General features: G+C 45.4%; 1 protein-coding gene across 6 annotated transcripts in view; it reads right to left on the bottom strand.

The window, feature by feature from the left end:
- The window catches only part of RINT1 (RAD50 interactor 1), a 40056-nt gene extending 27763 nt beyond the window's left edge, over positions 1-12293 (bottom strand). Inside the window, exons 1-2 of one of the 6 annotated variants that reach the window (XM_053254612.1) lie at positions 12217-12293; positions 3905-3986 (exon numbers count right to left, since the gene is read on the bottom strand). In XM_053254612.1, coding sequence (XP_053110587.1) covers positions 3905-3955 — 51 coding nt within the window. In that variant the 5' untranslated portion in view covers positions 3956-3986; positions 12217-12293. The other 5 variants (XM_053254613.1, XM_053254608.1, XM_053254609.1 and 2 more) reach the window with 5 other exon arrangements.
- Between the last annotated feature and the right edge of the window lie 5591 nt (positions 12294-17884).

The following is a 17884-nucleotide window of genomic DNA, read 5'->3' as shown; positions in this document are numbered from 1 at the left end:
TGTGGCTGGCGACACCCACCAGTGCAGGGAGCAGACCACTCGAGACGGCAGGCTGACCGGCATTCTGGACCTGCCCATCACCTGGTCATGAAATTTGAGGAGAAACCACTGGAGCGGACGGGAGTGGAACCGGCTCCAGGACACTATGCCCAAGGTGGACACCATGCACCCCTGCAGCTGGGACAGAGACAGAATGTTGGACCTGGGGTGGGATATTAGCGCACGACAGGAAGCCACCAGAGACTTCCTGCGATCCAAAGATATGTATACTGTCCCCTGCACTGTATCGATCACTGCCCCCAGGTGAAGAACCCTGGTTTGGGGAATCAGGGAACTCTTGGGACCGTTTATTATGAACCCGTGCGCCTCCACTACGGAAAGAGTCAACTGGACATCCCGCTGACCCCTGGGAAGGGAGGAGGACCTGATCAACAGATCGTCCAGAAAAGGATAAAGATTGACGCCCTTGGTCCTCAAGTGTGCCACAAGTGCCACCATGAGTTTGGTAAACACCCGAGGCGCAGTTGAGAGACCAAAGGGAAGAGCCCGATACTGGAAGTGCAGAGATTGGTAAGCGAACCTCAGAAAACATCTGTCTTGCTCGTGAATGGGCACGTGGAGATAGGCCTCCTTCAAGTCCACCGAGGCAAGGAAGTCTCCTTGCTGGAGGGCCATCAAAATGGAGCGGAGGGTTTCCATGCGAAACCCCCTCCTCCGGAGGAACTTGTTCACGAACTTGAGGTCTAGGATAGCTCTCCACTCCCCGTTCTTTTTGGGGACTAGAAACAAGATGGAGTAGACTCCTTTTTGTTGTTCCCCCAAAGGGACACGCTCGATCGCACAAATAGTCTGTAGATGAAGGATAGCCTCCATCATCGAGCGGTGCTTGGAAACCTTGCGAGACCTTGGGGATGGGAGAAACCGATCCGGAGGCTGCGACGCAAACTCCAGAGAATACCCTGAAGAAATTGTTTGCAGGATCCAGGAGTCAGAACAAGTCTGAGCCCAGACCTGTGCAAACTCCCCCCACCTGCCCCCCACCAGAGGGAGAGTTTGAACCTGAAGGGGGCAAGCCTGAGGGCAGTCATTGGGCCTGGTTTCGCTTAAAACCTGGCTTTGAAGGCTGGTTGGGCTGCTGGGGCTTTCGAAATGAAGTGTCCCGAAAGGAAGACTGGTTCCTAGGCCAATTTGGTCTATCCGACCTATACTGCCGAGAGCGAAAGGAGAGCCTATACCCCCTGAAGCCAGACGCAGCTGGTGAGAAACCACATCGGTCCTGTCACTGAGATGCAGCAGCAGAAGGCATTGCCTTCTTATTGTCCTTTGTCTGAATCAAAACAGGCTCTAGCGCTTCGCCAAATAGCTTGCCACCCTTAAGTGATGAATTGGCAAGATTAGACCTCGATTTCTGGTCAACTTTCCAATTCTTTAACCAGAGATGACGCCTAACAGTGACGTCAGATGCCAGGGCCCTGGCAGACATTTGGGCAGCATCCAAAGAGGAATCAGCCATGAATTTGACCGCCTTCCCTAATTTGTTGAGGCCTTGCCTAAGGTTAGTAAGCTCAGGCGGAACCATAGGAGTGAGCTCCTTCACCCACAGAACTGCAGCCCTAGCAAAGATGGAGTTAGCCGCTGAAGCTCTAATAGACAGTGCGGTGGCCTTGTGAGACCTGCGCAGAGCTGCATCGCATCTTTTATCTTCCACATTCTTTAAGGCATCCTGCCCTTCCTTAGGGAGCACAGCCCCCGTGACCAGAGTGGCCACCTCTGCATCCACCAATGGCACCTTAAGCTTACTCATAAGCGCACTGCTAGAATTGTACATGCGCCTCACTACTGGTGAAGGACCTTTGCCTTCAGTAGGTTTGTCCCACTCAGCCTGAAACACATCCAAGAAAAGTTGAGGACAGGGACCACTGAGCTCCTGGGATCGCAAAGAAGGGAGGACTGTGGGATCCCCTTCTGCTCCCTCGGAAGCAAGTGGAACCACCCCTCCCAAACGAAGGGTTTTCCTGACCTTATGCAGGAGAACCGGATAGTCCGCCTGAGAAAACAGGCAATAATTAGAATATTGAGCGGCGGAAGGCTCCTCCTCATCCACAGAGAGCTCCCCTTCCTCTCTGTCCGAATTGGAAGCCTCAGATAGTCCAGGGAACTCCCGGCAAGGGGAATTCCTGGGAGGCGCAACGGAGAGAGGGGGGATCAGCCGGCAAGGAGACAGGTTAGGGGGCCCCCCATCCAGAATGTGCTCTCCTGGGCTGGGCTGAAGGACAGCGCACGGCGCGCCCGGAGCTGCCAAAATGGCCGCCGCCGAAATTTGAGCAGGAAGCAATGGCGCCACCGCAATCGGCTGAGCTGGGATCAGCGATGGGGCGGCAATGGACACGGGTGGCCACAGCAGATTACTGACCTCCTCGGCCGCAAAACGTGGGGGAATGTCCCCCTCCTCCTCCTCACCAACTTCGCCCACCTCAGGGGCGGTAGCGGCAGCCGCGCACAAGCGTTTGGCAGGGGGTGCTGAGAAGGAAGCCCCGGTTCCTGACTCTCCCTCACAGCCCCTTGTCGGTTCACCTACTGACGGCCCGACAACCCCCGTCTCACGCTGCAGAACAGGGGCAGCAGCCTCTGGAGGAGAATCGCCTCCACCTTCCTGGAGAACCCCGCAGGCGGGCGACTGGGTCTTGCCCTGATCACCTACCTTGAGAGAATTCTTTTCGCGTTTCTTCGCCTTCATGGCCTTGGCAGCCTTGTGGCTCCGAGAACTGGGTGTGGGAATGGAAGCCGCGACCCACTCAGCTTGGCAAGGAGAGTGTGCCATGGAATCCTCCGAGAGAGAGGGAGACGCCTCTCTCTCACCGCTCTGTGACTCCATTGCCATTATAGGGCACACCAAGAGCAGCAGCAGCCTTTCCCTAAAATTCCCTTCACTGTTGCCGAGGCAGAAAGGAGAATTTAGGCAGTAGGAAGAAAGCGAGGAGAATAAAACAGAGGAGCAAGTAGAAAACAGCCCTGCTGGAGCGAGACAGGGCGAAGAACTGGAGCTTCAGGGGACTGCCCCTCCCTCCTGCTGCGAGCCAAAGCTCTTGATTGGCCCTGTCTAGGAGCAGGAGGTCAAGACAACCCAGCATCCTTGCGGATACAACCCTCCTCTGAGGGAAAATTCACCCTTCTTCTATGCTAAATTTATTGCTTGAGCGCTGCACTCTGAAAGATAAACAGAAGGTACAACTATAGGAAGTGCTCCTTTTCCAGCTGCTACTCTGCAAATCTAAAATAAGGCATTCCATATTGCAAAACTGATGAAATAAAAAAGCAAACATGGTATTTCTAATAATATGATAGTTTTCATTAAACTATAAAATATTAAACAGGGCCCAAAGCTGAAGTTTGGAGAATATGCAACTTTATTCAACTACATTTAGTTATTTCATAAACTGTACAAGCCTGTGTATTTCTACTCAGAAGTAAGCTTCACCAAATTAAATGGGTTCATCAGTCCCAGATAAACATGCACAGGACTGCAGTTTAATGCTGCAACTCTAACTACACTGACAAAGGAGTAAACACAATTGAAAATCATAAGAGACCCCAAAATGAGGGGGCGGGGTGAATAAAATACAATACAAAACAATTTTCAAGACTTTTTAAAAAAATCAATTAAAATCAGATAAAAATTTAAAATTTAAAGGGCCTGAGTGAACAGAAAGATCTTTACCTGGCGTCTAAAAGAACCAAGTGATGAAGCCAGGCAAACTTCACTAGGGATGCTATTCCATATAATTAATCAGTTAAAGTTGTAATTATTTTATCATCCTGACTACACACACTCTATACATTTTAGGTACCTAGAAACTGTTGTAGAGAAACACCAAAAACAAAAGAAATGGGGACGAGATCTTACCTCTCCAGGGACTGAATATGCATCACCATTTTTAAATAGTGGTTGTGCCATCTCGAACACGACAGACAGTAAAGAGGTTGTTCTGCAGCAAAAGATGAACTATATTTCAGATAAGTATAAACTAAGCATTTATTTTATTTTATTTATTTATTTTTACATTTCTGTACTGCCTTTCGTTAAAGAAAACCCCAAGGCAGTTTACAAAAATTAAAACATACAATCAAAGCAATAAAAATATCAAGCAATAAAAACACCAAGCTAAAAACATATAAAACAACAGATAACTGATAAAAACACAGAGAAGCCGCAGTAAAAACGATTATGCAAAAGCCTGGGTAAAAAGCCAAGTCTTTAAAAGCTTTCTAATAATTTATAATAATAATTTCACTTGAGTAAACTGTCAAATATGCTAATATCCAAAATATCTGCTTCATCTTGCATGTAAGCATAGAAAAATTGACTTGATTTTGTTCTCTCAATCAATCTTATATTCAAGAAAAGGCAAACTATAACTATACTCTTCATTTATATTTGTCTAAGGCTGCAATCTTGTGCTCTTACTAGAAACTATGTCCCTAAAGGTCCTGCAACCCTCAAGAACATATTTGTGGGAGGAACAGTGGGCTGCAGAGGGTAAGGAGATTGGTGAAACTCACCTCTCCCGTTGGACATGCTTTTCCAAATGTGCAATGTTGGTCCAGATGCCAGCCAATGTGTATATTTTGTAGCAAGAAATGCATGCAAGTGAGGTGTTTTGTTTTTACTTGTTTGCTTACTTTTGTTTGAGTGTTTTTGTATTGGTAAATCACAGATTTGATAGGTCACTGTTATTAGCAGCACTCAGTAAGCATGAGTAGTGTATGAATGACCAATTATCATGACCATCAGTACCATACAAGCATCTTGAAACAATTTATTAATTTATTTACTGGATGCAAACTACTGTTGTGTGCTTCTTAATGTCCATCTGAATTTGTATTTCTTGCCTTGTCCACAACAGTCACAGAGAACAAATGATATCTATCAAGTATTAGAATACTTTCCAGTCTGATATGTGCTTAGCTCCTTTGATAATCTCCTTTAAAAATGTACTCCCTTTTTGCACCTTGAGCTTTTATCCTTTACTGCTCTCCTTTGCCTTCTCATTCAACACTCCTATGTCCCATTCTTAAAAGCTAATAGATAGAACCTTACAGTTCTTACCTTTGTTCAGTGTCGAGATTTTTTTATGGTCACCAATAAATATAATAGAAGGCTTAACTAACTCTCTTTAAGGCCAATTTCACATTGGATAAGGTCCACATAGTTGGGGGGGGGGATTCCACATCGTCCACATGGGGGGAGGGGAATTCCTATTCTTTGGCATCTGTGGTCATATCTAAAAATGACCAGATGTTTATTTTACTACATGTTTTTGATAAATGCTTCAACCAGCCATGTAAATCAAAAGTTAGTCTTCACATTGTGTGGACTGAGGAAAAACAGATACACATTTCATTCCTGGAGGTTTTTAAGGGCTCTCCCAATTCTTTGTCAGTTTAAAAAGGACTATATTTTATCCCCCGTTCCCATTAAACTTTGTAAAAGAGTGGTTTCCATAGCATTATTTTTCACCTGACAAACCTGACCAAGAGTCAGTGCACCCTAGGAGTAAAGAGATCCCTAGAGAGGATCTTCCCCACAAACTCCTAAGCCAGGATCATGTGCAACCCGAACCCCTGCTAACTGGGCAAAGAGGCACCTTTTACCGTGGTGATTCTCTTTATTTAGCAGGGGGAGAGTAACTGGCCCTATCCACCCCCAGCACAGTACTTCCAGTGACTGTTGCTGGTGTCTATCTTATGTTTCTTTTTAGAATGTGAGCTCTTTGGGGACAGGGAGCCATCTTATTTATTTGTTATTTCTCTTTGTAAACCGCCCTGAGCTATTTTTGGAAGGGCAGTATAGAAATAAAAATAAATAAATAATAATAATAATAATAACAACAATAAAATTCAGCCATCCCAGGTCCTTGGGAAGGACTTGATGTCTGGATAAAACAAACCAGTTAATAACACCTGTCTGACTGTAAACAAGAAATAATAACAATAATTTAATAACTACATGACAGAAAGAAATTCCACCAGTGGAGTATGTGATCATCACAGCATTTCAGTGCCAGGAAATGCTACACCCAGTGAACATCTACTCTGCCAATGACAACCCCACTACTCCACCCTATCCTCCTGCCAGAGATGCTGTTAATTTCACAGATAGCCCCAGGCAGAATATGCCCTTCTGCCTGAAACATGGATGTCATGATAGCCACTACCTCAAATTTATTTTAAACAATCGAGCTTCACAAAGAGGCCTATCAAAGGCTACTCACTATCATGGAAGCAGAATGCTGGATTAGATGGACCTGCAATACAATCCAGCAGGGCAGGACTTTAAAGAATCTCCACCCTCCAGCTCCTACTATCTCATTGAATAGGGGTCTCATTTTTCCCCCTGAATTGGCAAAAGTAATTTTTCCTATTGGACCCTATTGGCAAACGTGTTTCCTTTTGTCTCCCATTGGCATTCCTGGGTTGTTGATTGTTCCCTATTGGCAAGCATTATTTTCCTTTTGTTCTCTTTTGGCAAGAGTGCCTTTCCTATTGGCAAGTGGTTTAGTATCTGCTTTTTCTGACCCAGAGATATTCAGGATTTATCATACCTATTTTTCCCAATGTGTGGGAAAGCAGAGGGGGACAATTTTGATTGGAAAAATCAAAATGTGCAGTTTGAGTCATAGTAGTCATTAAACAGTGTTTAAATGCTATAAATTGTTGGACCTCATGTACGCAGTACATCTCTATCACTTTCTGCTTATGGTTTGCATTTTAAAGGAGGTGTTTCTCCGTCAGGGAAACACTACAAAACACACTCTAGGTTGTAGCAAAGTTTCAGTTAGTTAAATTGCTCCCTCAGACAGCATCCCATCCTGAATCAGGGTTCACTTGCATGCAAACACTTTGTGTTCCATTGATGCATGCAGATTTATTGTACTTTTGCCCAAGGAAGCATATTAATCTTCCAAGAGTAATATGCTTCCAAACCACAAGGCAGGGCAGTGTCTTTCTAGGATTGTATCAAATTACAATATCCATAGTGAATCATGCAATGGCAGCTTCCAAGTTTTACCAGATATACAAGCTGTGTTGTTCTAATCTTTTTCTAACTCTGTGCTACTTACTGCCTTGCATGGTCAAGTCAAAGAATTAGACTTGAATTACAATTCCATTGTTGCTAGTCAAACAATCGATTTAGACTTCTGCTCTGATCAGTGTGGTGTTTCGTGGGTGGGGACTCCTACGATTTCCCGTCATGGACAGACCACCATCTGGATAAGGCTTGACTCACAACTACAACCCACCTCTGCAGGGATGAAGGACCTATTAGAATGATCCACCTGAGGTGGTTAGGATTCCAAGAAGCATTGAAAGATTTTAAGGTTTGTTCTGTCATCAATTTGGTTGACACCCTGGTTCAGACTTGGAATGATGAACTTACTAGGGCAGTAGACACGATCACTCCTAAGCACCCTCTCCAACTCTCTTCTAATGTAGCCCCATGGTATACGGAAGAACTATGGGGATTAAAGCAGTAAGACAAGCACTTAGAGTGCAACTGGAGAAAGACTTTATTTGAATCTGATAGACTGCAGCACAGAGCACATTCGGAGATCCATGCTCTGGCAATATGGGCAGTAAAGATGTGATTCTTTTCTGCCTGTATTGCATCTGCAAGCTCACAACCAGCAGAATTGTAAACCAGGTCAAACAGGGCCCAGTTTGGTTCTACTCTGAGCCAAAGCACCTGGGCTGGCTTGAGGGTTATAGAAGTTTTTTTAAAAATAATAATAATAAAGAAAAAGAGCGGGAAATTAAACTTATGGAGGCTGCTGCCATGGGCATAGAGTGTGTTTGTCTCCCTGAAGGTTTCCCCTCCTGCTGTCAGCCTCCCCCCACCCCCACAGTTTTCTTTGGGCTGGTTCAGCTTGTTTTCAGACCTTGTCAGCCCTCTCCCAGCTTGCAGCAGCCCTTTTGAAGGCTGCCACACATGCGCAAGAATGTGGGGTGACAGTCGGGGGGGGGAGAGGAAACCTTTGAAGACTCCCCACCCCCGCAAATTTTAATTAATTGGTGGGGGGTTGTTTTTTAACTTATAGAATCTCCTCCTCTTCAAGCCGGGCCCGAACTGGTTCGGCATCGAGCCAAACTGAGGCCCAGCTCGAGATGTACAGAACTAAATTGGGCCTGGTTCAGTTCAAACCAAACCAGGCTTCCTGCTTCAATGCACACCCGTACTATATGGGATCCCACTGAGCTCCATTTATTCTCCAACAGTGTTCCCTCTAAGAGGGATTCCCAGATGTTGTTGACTACAACTCCCATAATCCTCAAAGGCTATTGCAATTGGGGATGCTGGGAGTTGTAGACAGCAACATCTGGGAATCCCTCTTAGAGGAAACACTGTTCTCCAACGTTTTTTAACATCTACTTAAAGCTGCTGGAAAAGATAATCAGGGGATCTGGTGCAGGATGCTATCAATATGCTGATGAAACTCAAATCTATTTCTCCATGTCCACTTCATCAGGAAATGGCTTCTCTAAATCCTGTCTGGAGTCAGTAATGGGATTGATGAGGGAGAACAATCTGAAGCTGAATCCAGACAAGACAGAGATATTTGCGAGAGGTCGGGACTTAGAAGGTGATTTAAAGCTGCATGTTCTGGATGGAGTTACACTCCCCCACAAGGAGCATACACATATTCTGAGAGTACTTCTGGACCCAAACCTCTCCTTGGGTATCTGAGGTTGACGCAGTAGCCAGCTTCGACTGATACGCCAACTAAGTTCATAGCTGGAGATAAATGTTCTTAAAACAGTGGTGCATATGCTGGTAACACCCAGTTTTGGCTATTGAAACATGCTTTACATTGGGCTGATCATGTATGCAGTCTCGAAACTTCAATAGCTGTAGAATGTGGCAGCCAGGTTGGTCTCCAGGGCTACCTGAAGAGACCACATTTCTCTCATCCTACCAAAACTACATTGGCTGCCAATAAGCTTCTTTGCAAAATATAGAATGCTAGTTATGACCTACAAAGCCCTAAACAGCTTGGGTCCAGGGTATTTAAGAGTGTTCCTTCTTAAAGAACCCCACCACCTATTAAGATAGTCGGAGGAAGTTGTGGTTGCCACCAGCAGGTTTTGTGGTGACTCAGAACTGGACCTTCTAGAGTTGCCCAGGACTCCGGAATGCACTCCCAAATAAAATCAGAGCCTTCCCATCTCTGCTGGTTTTTAAGATACAGCTGAAAATGTAGATTTTTCATCAGATCTTTTAGTTAACGAGTTTTAAAGCTCATATTAAGATTTTAAAAACTGCTTTTATCATTTTAATGTTTTATTATTGTTGGTGGTTTTAAATTGGTTTTAGCGTGTAACAGAGATGTATCATTGGCTGGTAGTAAAAGATTGTGGCATCCAGTGAGTGTCGACTCCTGGCAACCACAGAGCCATGTGGTTTTCCATTGCCTTTCTCCCAAACAGTATGAGATGATGCCTTTGCCCTTGTCACTGAAGTAAGCATCCACCTCCAGCACCTTCCTATATCGCTGCTGCCCAATATAGGGAACTACACATATGTATTTACTAGGCAGTCTGGAAAGCACACCAGCGGGGATTCGAACAAACAGCCTCTTGCTCCCTAGGCAAGCTGCTCCTCCACTGCACCACCGCAGCTGATAAAGGCTGGTATACAAGTATGCAGTAGTTACCTAGGAACATAGGAAACTGCCATATACTGAGTCAGACCATTGGTCTATCTAGCTCAGTATTGTCTTCACAGACTGGCAGCAGCTTCTCCAAGGTTACAGGCAGGAATCTCTCTCAGCCCTATCTTATTCACACCTACAAAATGGAAGGTTGAACCAGATCTATTTAAAGGATCCTCCTCAGTTAAGCAGCTAAGGAAAACAATTTATGGAGAGATTCTAGAAGTGGGTTTTTAAAAACCTGATTTAGAACGTAAACGCTACAAACACTGCACTTCACAGTACTTGTTGCAACCCGATCACCCTATCGCTCTCTTTAAGGAGAAAAAAGTCGCTTTCCATTTATGGGAAACGAGGTGGCACTTATACCACCAAGTACTACCGCTTAATGCGGCTAAGCCATGGCTCCCAGAGGACCAGCAAGAGTGTCCTAAAATCACCTGCAAACAGAAAGCTAGTGAGCTAGGCAAAACATTCAGGGAAACCCATTCACATTTCTTAAAAGAGTGTGTGGTAGCCAAAAGAGTGTGGCAGGGAGTAAGCAAGCTGTGGCCTGATTTGGAAAAACAGACTTGGGAAGAACTAACCTTGGGTTTGAGCGATAGAACCTCTTTTCGAGGTCCCAAAAAGAAACCTTCAAGGAAACGGGATGGAACGGGTGCCCTCATACTAGGGAATTGGAATGTTCCCCTCCTCGTAATCAGGTTAGTAAACCTGTATGTCATTTATGCAATGCTCCTGCACAGGAATAGGGAGGGAAGACGTGACCAAGAGGTTCACACAGATGAGACAGTAAATCTCTTCTGGAAAAGTTTGTATGGTTATGTGCAAAAAGCCAAGAGTATCTCTTCTAAACAGCAATGGGACAAATTATGGAAATGGACGTTGGACGTAAACACCCCCCCCCCCCGATTACCTGATGTGCCTTGTAATCCCCCATCCCCGAGTTACAGTACAGCACATACAGTACAGCACATACTTCATAACCTTGTGGGTTTCCAAATCCTTGTGTGTAAATCGTTGTAGATATATGATGTACAAACAACCACTTTGTATATAATTGTCCTTTGGCAACGTACTGTATGCTTTGGCAGTTTGTTGGTTCAATTAAAAAATCTTGTCCTATTAAAAAAAATAAAAAATCTTGTCCTATCTTGGAGAAGCCAGGGAGGGAACTTAAAACCTTCTGCTCTTCCCAGAGCGGCTTCATCTCCTGAGGGGAATATCTTGCAGTGCTCACACATCAAATCTCCCATCCAGATGCAAGCAGAGCAGACCCTGCTTAGCTATGGGGACAAGTCATGCTTGCTACCACAAAACCAGCTCTCCTCTCCTCTCTGCACCTTAAGTGGTGCAGTGGGGAAATGCTGGACTAACAAGCAGAAGGTTGCCAGTTCAAATCCCCGCTGGTACTATATCAGGCAGCAGCGATATAGGAAAATGCTGAAAGGCATCATCTCATACTGTGTGGGAGGAGGCAACAATAAAACCCTCCTGAAAGAAAGAAAGAAATGAAAAGAAGAAAGAAAAACCCTCCTGAAAGATAACCACAGGGCTCTGTGGGCCCCAGGAGTCAAAATCGACTTGATGGCACACTTTACTTTACCTTTACCTAATGCCAGTATGCAAAATAAATACAAACATGAGCCATTTTGTTTAATCCTTCATATTCTGCAAGACCCACTGATTCTCTCTGTGCTTTTTTCATAGCTTTGATTCTGTGCTCAGATTTCATCGTAACACTATAGAAGAGCAACAGAAAACCATCAGTACATCATTACTACTGATTTCAACAACGTTAACCTTGCGTAGTTCGTATTTTTAAAATTTAGATTGCATAGCTGTCATTCCCCAAAGCACCTGTTCAAAAAAAGGGCACTTCAATTTGTCTTTCAGATACCAATGTTTGATATCATGCCCTCTTCAGCACTCCACACAACTGGCTGGGAAGGCAGGCACGAGGAAGTCACTAGGCGTTGCCAGTCAAGAGAAGAGAAACCGGGATGCTGACGGCGGTCGGGGCTGAGCGGGGCAAAAGGGCGGTGATGGCCCTTCTGACTTCGGTTCACCGGGACAACGAAGAGACTCCGAGTTATCAGAGCCAGGCGCTCCGTTTAAGCAGACGGCGTCACTAAGCAAGTGATGCGGATGGGACGGCCGCGCGCAGCCCGCCCCCAACCCTGCTAATTACTCACCGTCCAGCCACGCGCTCTACCGGGCGCCTCCCCCGCCTCTCCACAGCAGCCGCCACGCGGGCAGGACCCGGATGCACACATTTTTTACAAAAACAAACACTACCGGAAGTAAAACGAGAAGGTCCAGCCACAGCGTCGCATACTGTCGCTCCTGTTGGGACAGGCGATCATCGCCTGGCGATGCCTTTCATTGTATGATTCTTCAATTCAATTCAGCTTATTACGATCAGAGATCAGCACACTTGCATGATTATTGTATGCACGCGCCCACGCAAGCACCCAATTATGCTTAGAGGGACTTATCACACCCTCACATGTTTGCGATCCTGTTGTTTCCCGGAAGCCCATCCTCCCTCGGTGACTCTTGTCTTGTGGCTTGATTTTTGTAGTCGTTCCGGCTCCCAACACTTCAAATTCCGGTAGACACAAGTCAATCGTAGAGTCACAGACAGTGATCAGCTGCTGGTAGACTGCTGACAATATTCTTTCTCAGTTCAGAAGCGAGCGCTATCCATAGAAAATAGTGGAGACATTCAGGATTTCAGCTCAGCTGTGTCCGGGCAGCAGCAAAGACTGGAGTTTTAGGGATGCACGCTTCACCATATAAAATTACTTCTGCTAAAAATTCATCAAAAAGGAAGTGCATTGTCCATTCCAATACACAGCTTTTGATGCAACCACTCACATAAACCCCAAGCAGGAGTGTAGCTATAATTGAGCGGATGGGTTCAAAGACCACACGACCCAGTGGAGGGTTGCAGCGGGGCACCCCTTCCTATTTCCGTCATTATCTCCCTCACTCCAAGGGGCCTCCTGGGAGAGGGGCGAACACGGCCCCTCTCCCCTAGCTACGCCCCTGATCAAGTACTAGCCCCATGAAGCATTTGCTACCAGTATTTAGATTACAGAAACAACCTTATATACAGTTACTAGGGAGTTGTTCCATTGAACTCAGAGTCCTACTTCTGAGTACACACCAACAGGATCACACTTCCCAAAAGGGGATGAGGAGAAATTAGGCTGAAAAGGAGGAAACTCGTTCCCCAAATTTCCTTCCCCTTACTATCTATAGACAAGTGTGTGGGAATGGGTTAGGGGGCCTTCTTTGTGGCTGTGCCCCGGGGCTTTGGAATATGCTCCCTGTGGAAATAAGAGCATCTCCTCTGTTTGCTTTTAGGAAGACCCTCTCAGGCTTTTAACTGAAATTGATTTTAAACCATTTAATTTGTTTTTATTTTATGAGATTGGTTTTATTGTTTTTTGTGAAATTTTAACTAGTTTTTACTCTGTTTTATATTGTGTTTTAAGTGTTGTACACCACTACATATCAGGCGATAAAAATATGATTAAAAATTAAATAAATAAAAGCTAGCAGACCAAAACAAAAACGTGAAGTACAGAGGGAAGGGGGAAACTTGCAGGGCAGAGCAAGATTTCTCCCCTCTTTCTTTAATGGCACTCCATTCACAATAGTAATTTTAACCTTGAGAAAATCAGAGCAAGGAACTTTTATTATTTATTGTTCAATTTATATACTGCTTTTCATTAAAACAATCTCAAAGCAGTTTACAATATAATTAAAGCAATGCATAATTAAAATACAAAGATACAGATGATCTCAAAAATACATAATATAAAAGTACAGATAATCCTCTATAATAAAGTCCCTGGCGTGCGTCCGTGTCTTCGTTGGATTGTGTGTGTCCATGTCTCCCTCGGCTGTTCTGGGCATGCGCGGAGTGCATGCCCAGAACACGCCGAGGGAGACACGACCGCCGGCACCAGGCGGCCATGTTGGCGGCGGCAACTTTGGCAACCAGGCGGCAAATCCGGGGGGAGGGTAGAGGCGGCAGCAAGAGGACCGGCCATGCCGCGGGGAGAGTAGAGGCGGCAAGGCGAAGGGACAAGCCGGGGAGAGGGGAGAGGCGGCGGCAACAGGACAATGTTGCGGGCAACACTCTGGGCAGCGGTGGCGGGTCCACACGACCGGACAAGCCAGGGGGAGGGAAGAGGCGGCGGCAAGAGGACCGGCCATGCCGCGGGGAGAGTAGAGGTGGGATCAGCAGGCAACACTCTGGGAGGCAGCGGCGGGTCCAGCCCAGCCACGAACACGCCGAGGCAACACGACCGGACAAGCCGGGGGGAGGGAAGAGGCGGCGGCAAGAGGACCGGCCATGCCGCGGGGAGAGTAGAGGCGGGATCAGTGGGCAACACTCTGGGCGGCAGCGGCAGGTCCAGCCCAGCCACGAACACGCCGAGGCAACACGACTGGGCAAGCCAGAGGGAGGGTAGAGGCGGTGGCAAGAGGACCGGCCATGCCGCGGGGAGGGTAGAGGCGGGATCGGTGGGCGGCAAACACAACAAAACACAACAAACAAAACAAAAAAAGAGAGTGGGCCAGAGGGGAGGGGGAAAGGCAAGAGATAGTGGGGCAGGGGGGAGGGGGAAGGGCAGAAGGGAATGCGAAAGTGGGGAGGGGAAAAGGCAAGAGAGTGGGGTGGGAGGAAGGGAAAGAGATACAAGAGTGTGGGGCAGGAGAGAGGGAGGAAGAGTGGGGCAGAACTCTCAGAAAAGAACCCCCACTCTTGGCCAGAGGAGGCGGTGGGCCCGGCTGGGAGAAGGAGGACGCGGTGCGGCCAGAGGAGGCGGAGATAGCTGGCCCCAAAGGTCTACTAGCGCCCATTAATTTAACGGGCTTTAAATCACTAGTATAAATATAGTGTCTATATAAAAATTAATAACCCATAAAATAATAATACATAAAATACAGCAGCTGCAGCAAAAAACAATATTCTCATTCAAAAAGCCTGGGTGAAGAGCCACATCTTTACTTTTTTCCTTAAAACTGTCAAGGAGACTGAGGAGCACTTTTCAGCCAGCAGAGCATTCCAACGCCTGGGGGCAATGACTGAGAAGGCCCTGCATCGCATGGTCAACAACTGAGCCTCTCTGACCATCGGCACATAGAGCAGAGCCCCTCTGATGATCTGGTCAAGTAGGAAGAAACCCTTGGGAGCAGGCAGTCCTTCAGATATCCAGGGCTCAAACCATTAAGGGCTTTAAAGGTCAAAACCAGCACCTTGAATTGGACACGAAAACAAATAGGTAGCCAGTCAGAGGTGCACCTAGGTAATTTTGGAACCTGGGCCTAAAGGCCTTTGGAACTCCTCCTCCTTTAGAGCCCTGCCACACACACACACAGACACACCATGTCACACACAGTATTTTAACACGTGCGTTCTTGAGGGCACAAACAGCAACTGAACTCACAAGAATGTAAGAATATAAAACAGGTATATTTATGCCAATATGCATTAGCAGAAACATTTCAACAGGCAACTTAACATATTTCCATCCCAAATATTTATTTCCCCACTCCTCCTCTGTCTCTAAAGCAGAGTTCGCGCTCTGCCGCCTGGCACAGTGGCTGGCCAGCGCCACCCAGGACAGACTAAGGAGGATATGAAGGCCCCCAGGGATGTGTGAAGGCCCTGGACTTCGGCCCAGAAGTCCAGGGGTAAGAGCACCTCTGTAGCCAGTGCAACTCTTTCAGAGTGGGTGTAATATGATCGCAACAGGAAATGGTAACAGTTCTTTGTAAGGTCACCTAGCTGCTTTCAGAAAAACAAAGGTGACATTAGAGCTGCCCAAAGAGCCTTTGTTAAGCAGAAACTAAGGTTGTTCACACAACCATTGTTGGGCTTGAGAGGAAGGGCAAGGGGAAGGCAATGTTTAACCTACATTCCCCACAGACGATCTAGGAAGACCTGAGCAGCGCTGTGCCACCACATGATCGCCGCAGCAGCGACCACAGCATTCCAGAGGCTGGGGAAATGCTCCCAAGCCTCCGGGAATCCCACAATGCACTGCTTACCTAGTACAGTGCATTGGGGGATTCCCCCATCAGACCTATGTCCCCTTGGGCTTTACACAATCCCAGCAGCTGGGTTAACGACACACTAGTACCCTTAATCTCAGCTAAGATCCAGGCTTAACAGTAGGATTAGGCTGCACGGGAGTACCAGGATCTAACCGAGGCTGGGCTGCTGTAGCCTGGGTTAGGCTACTCGTGAGAACAGCCTTATCGTCTTGCAGCCTGATTCTCCATGCCCTTATTCAGAACTACAGCAAGTCCCACTGAGTTCAGTGGAGCTGAACTCCCACACAAGTGTGCATAGCATTGCAAACCTGAATGTGGTGAGGTCAAAGTTTGTAGTCAAGACCAGATTAAAGTTAAATTGTACTCTAATAATTTGAACACTGTGGATTTCTACCTTCCCTTTCAAACAGAAAGCATTACTCAAATGTTTAGTAGAACCTATTGGGTTATTCTGAGAGTGCTAAATGAAGGATCTTGAATGCCAAAAATCTAGTTTCATCATGAATCTTGAAAAATTGCAAATGAAAAATTGGCATTAATCTATGGAAATTCATACCATAGCATTCCTTCTTCTTGAAAAATGTATCACTTCTTCACTTTTGTAATAAAACGGCTTGGAATGTTGTTGTTTAAAATGATGTATTAATAATACACCATTAATTAATAGTAATACTTCTTTGTTTACATGTATAGCAATTTGAAGAATTAGTAATTCCCAGAGTAATGTTGCTGTTATCTTTATGTTTTTCCAAGTGAATGGTGGGCAATTTCTTCCATCTGCCATCAAAGTCTTCTTAGCCAAGATAGCAATAGCAATAGCACTTACATTTATATACCGCTTTATAGCCGGAGCTCTCTAAGCGGTTTACAATGATTTAGCATATTGCCCCCAACATTCTGGGTACTCATTTTACCGACCTCGGAAGGATGGAAGGCTGAGTCAACCTTGAGCCCCTGGTCAGGATCGAACTTGTAACCTTCTGGTTACAGGGCGGCAGTTTTACCACTGTGCCACCAGGGGCTCATTGCCCCTGGTGGGGGCAATATCATCAAGATAGTACCTAATATCATCACCTAATATCATGTACCTAATAGTACCTAATATCATGTACCTAATATCATAGTACCTAATATCATGATATGATAGTACCTCATATCATCAAGATAGTACCTAAATTACTTTTTGGAGCACAAGTGTACATTTATCAGAACTATATGGATCTGGAAATCAACCAATCAAAGTTAAGGACATTTTTTTTTTAGTACCTCACTGTGTCCCAGATGCAGGCTTGTGATTAGAATCCAGTTTTATAATCTGTCTTAATCTGATCTTTCTTCCTAGGGGCCTGACTCCACTGACATTGACTGATAACACAAAAATATATGGAAGAAGGCACTTGTAGGTAAGTCATCATTTTATGGGCTTTCTTTCCAATTTCTAATACCTCTGAGATATCATAAAGCCAAACTGGTTATTAAGCAGCACATTTGCAAGAATGAACAAAAAGATCTGTTCTGTTCCATCTAGTAAAATCACTTGGAGTAAGAGACTTGCTCCAGCCACCTATCTCCTATTCGGAATCTTAACAGTTCTGAAACACTGAACAGCATTTACACTGGCATGACATGTTTTGCCTTTGGCTCTTTTAAAGGGGAGATACTGCAAAGTTCCCTACAGTGAGAAACTCTGTTGAGACTCGGGTGCTGTTGAATCAGTATCCCAAGTATTCTTATATTGCTCTTATTATCATGACATATGTAGTAACTTCATTTTCCCCATTATTGCCAAATTTCCTGGCAGATTCTCTATGCTTTTATCAGATCACAACTGGTTAACAACTGAAAAAGTAGCAAAATGTCTTTCTGCAGCTATTTGCATTTGCTGAAAGACTCCTGAGTTGTGTTTACCCTAAGCCATGTTTTATTTATTTTTATTGGTAAGGAAGGTCCATTGGTAGGTGACCAGGCAAAGTCATTTTGTATGTATTACACTTATAAGTTGAAGTAGTTAAATAAATGTAATAGATTTTTTAAAAATTAATGTGTTGGTAAAGTAAGTAGGATTTAAACTTCAAACATTATTCATTTTATTGAGTAATTAC

This window comes from Hemicordylus capensis, chromosome 5, assembly GCF_027244095.1.
Source record: "Hemicordylus capensis ecotype Gifberg chromosome 5, rHemCap1.1.pri, whole genome shotgun sequence".
NCBI lineage: Eukaryota > Metazoa > Chordata > Lepidosauria > Squamata > Cordylidae > Hemicordylus > Hemicordylus capensis.
Note: the sequence above shows the minus strand (reverse complement) of the source record. Positions and strands in the feature narration are given on the sequence as shown.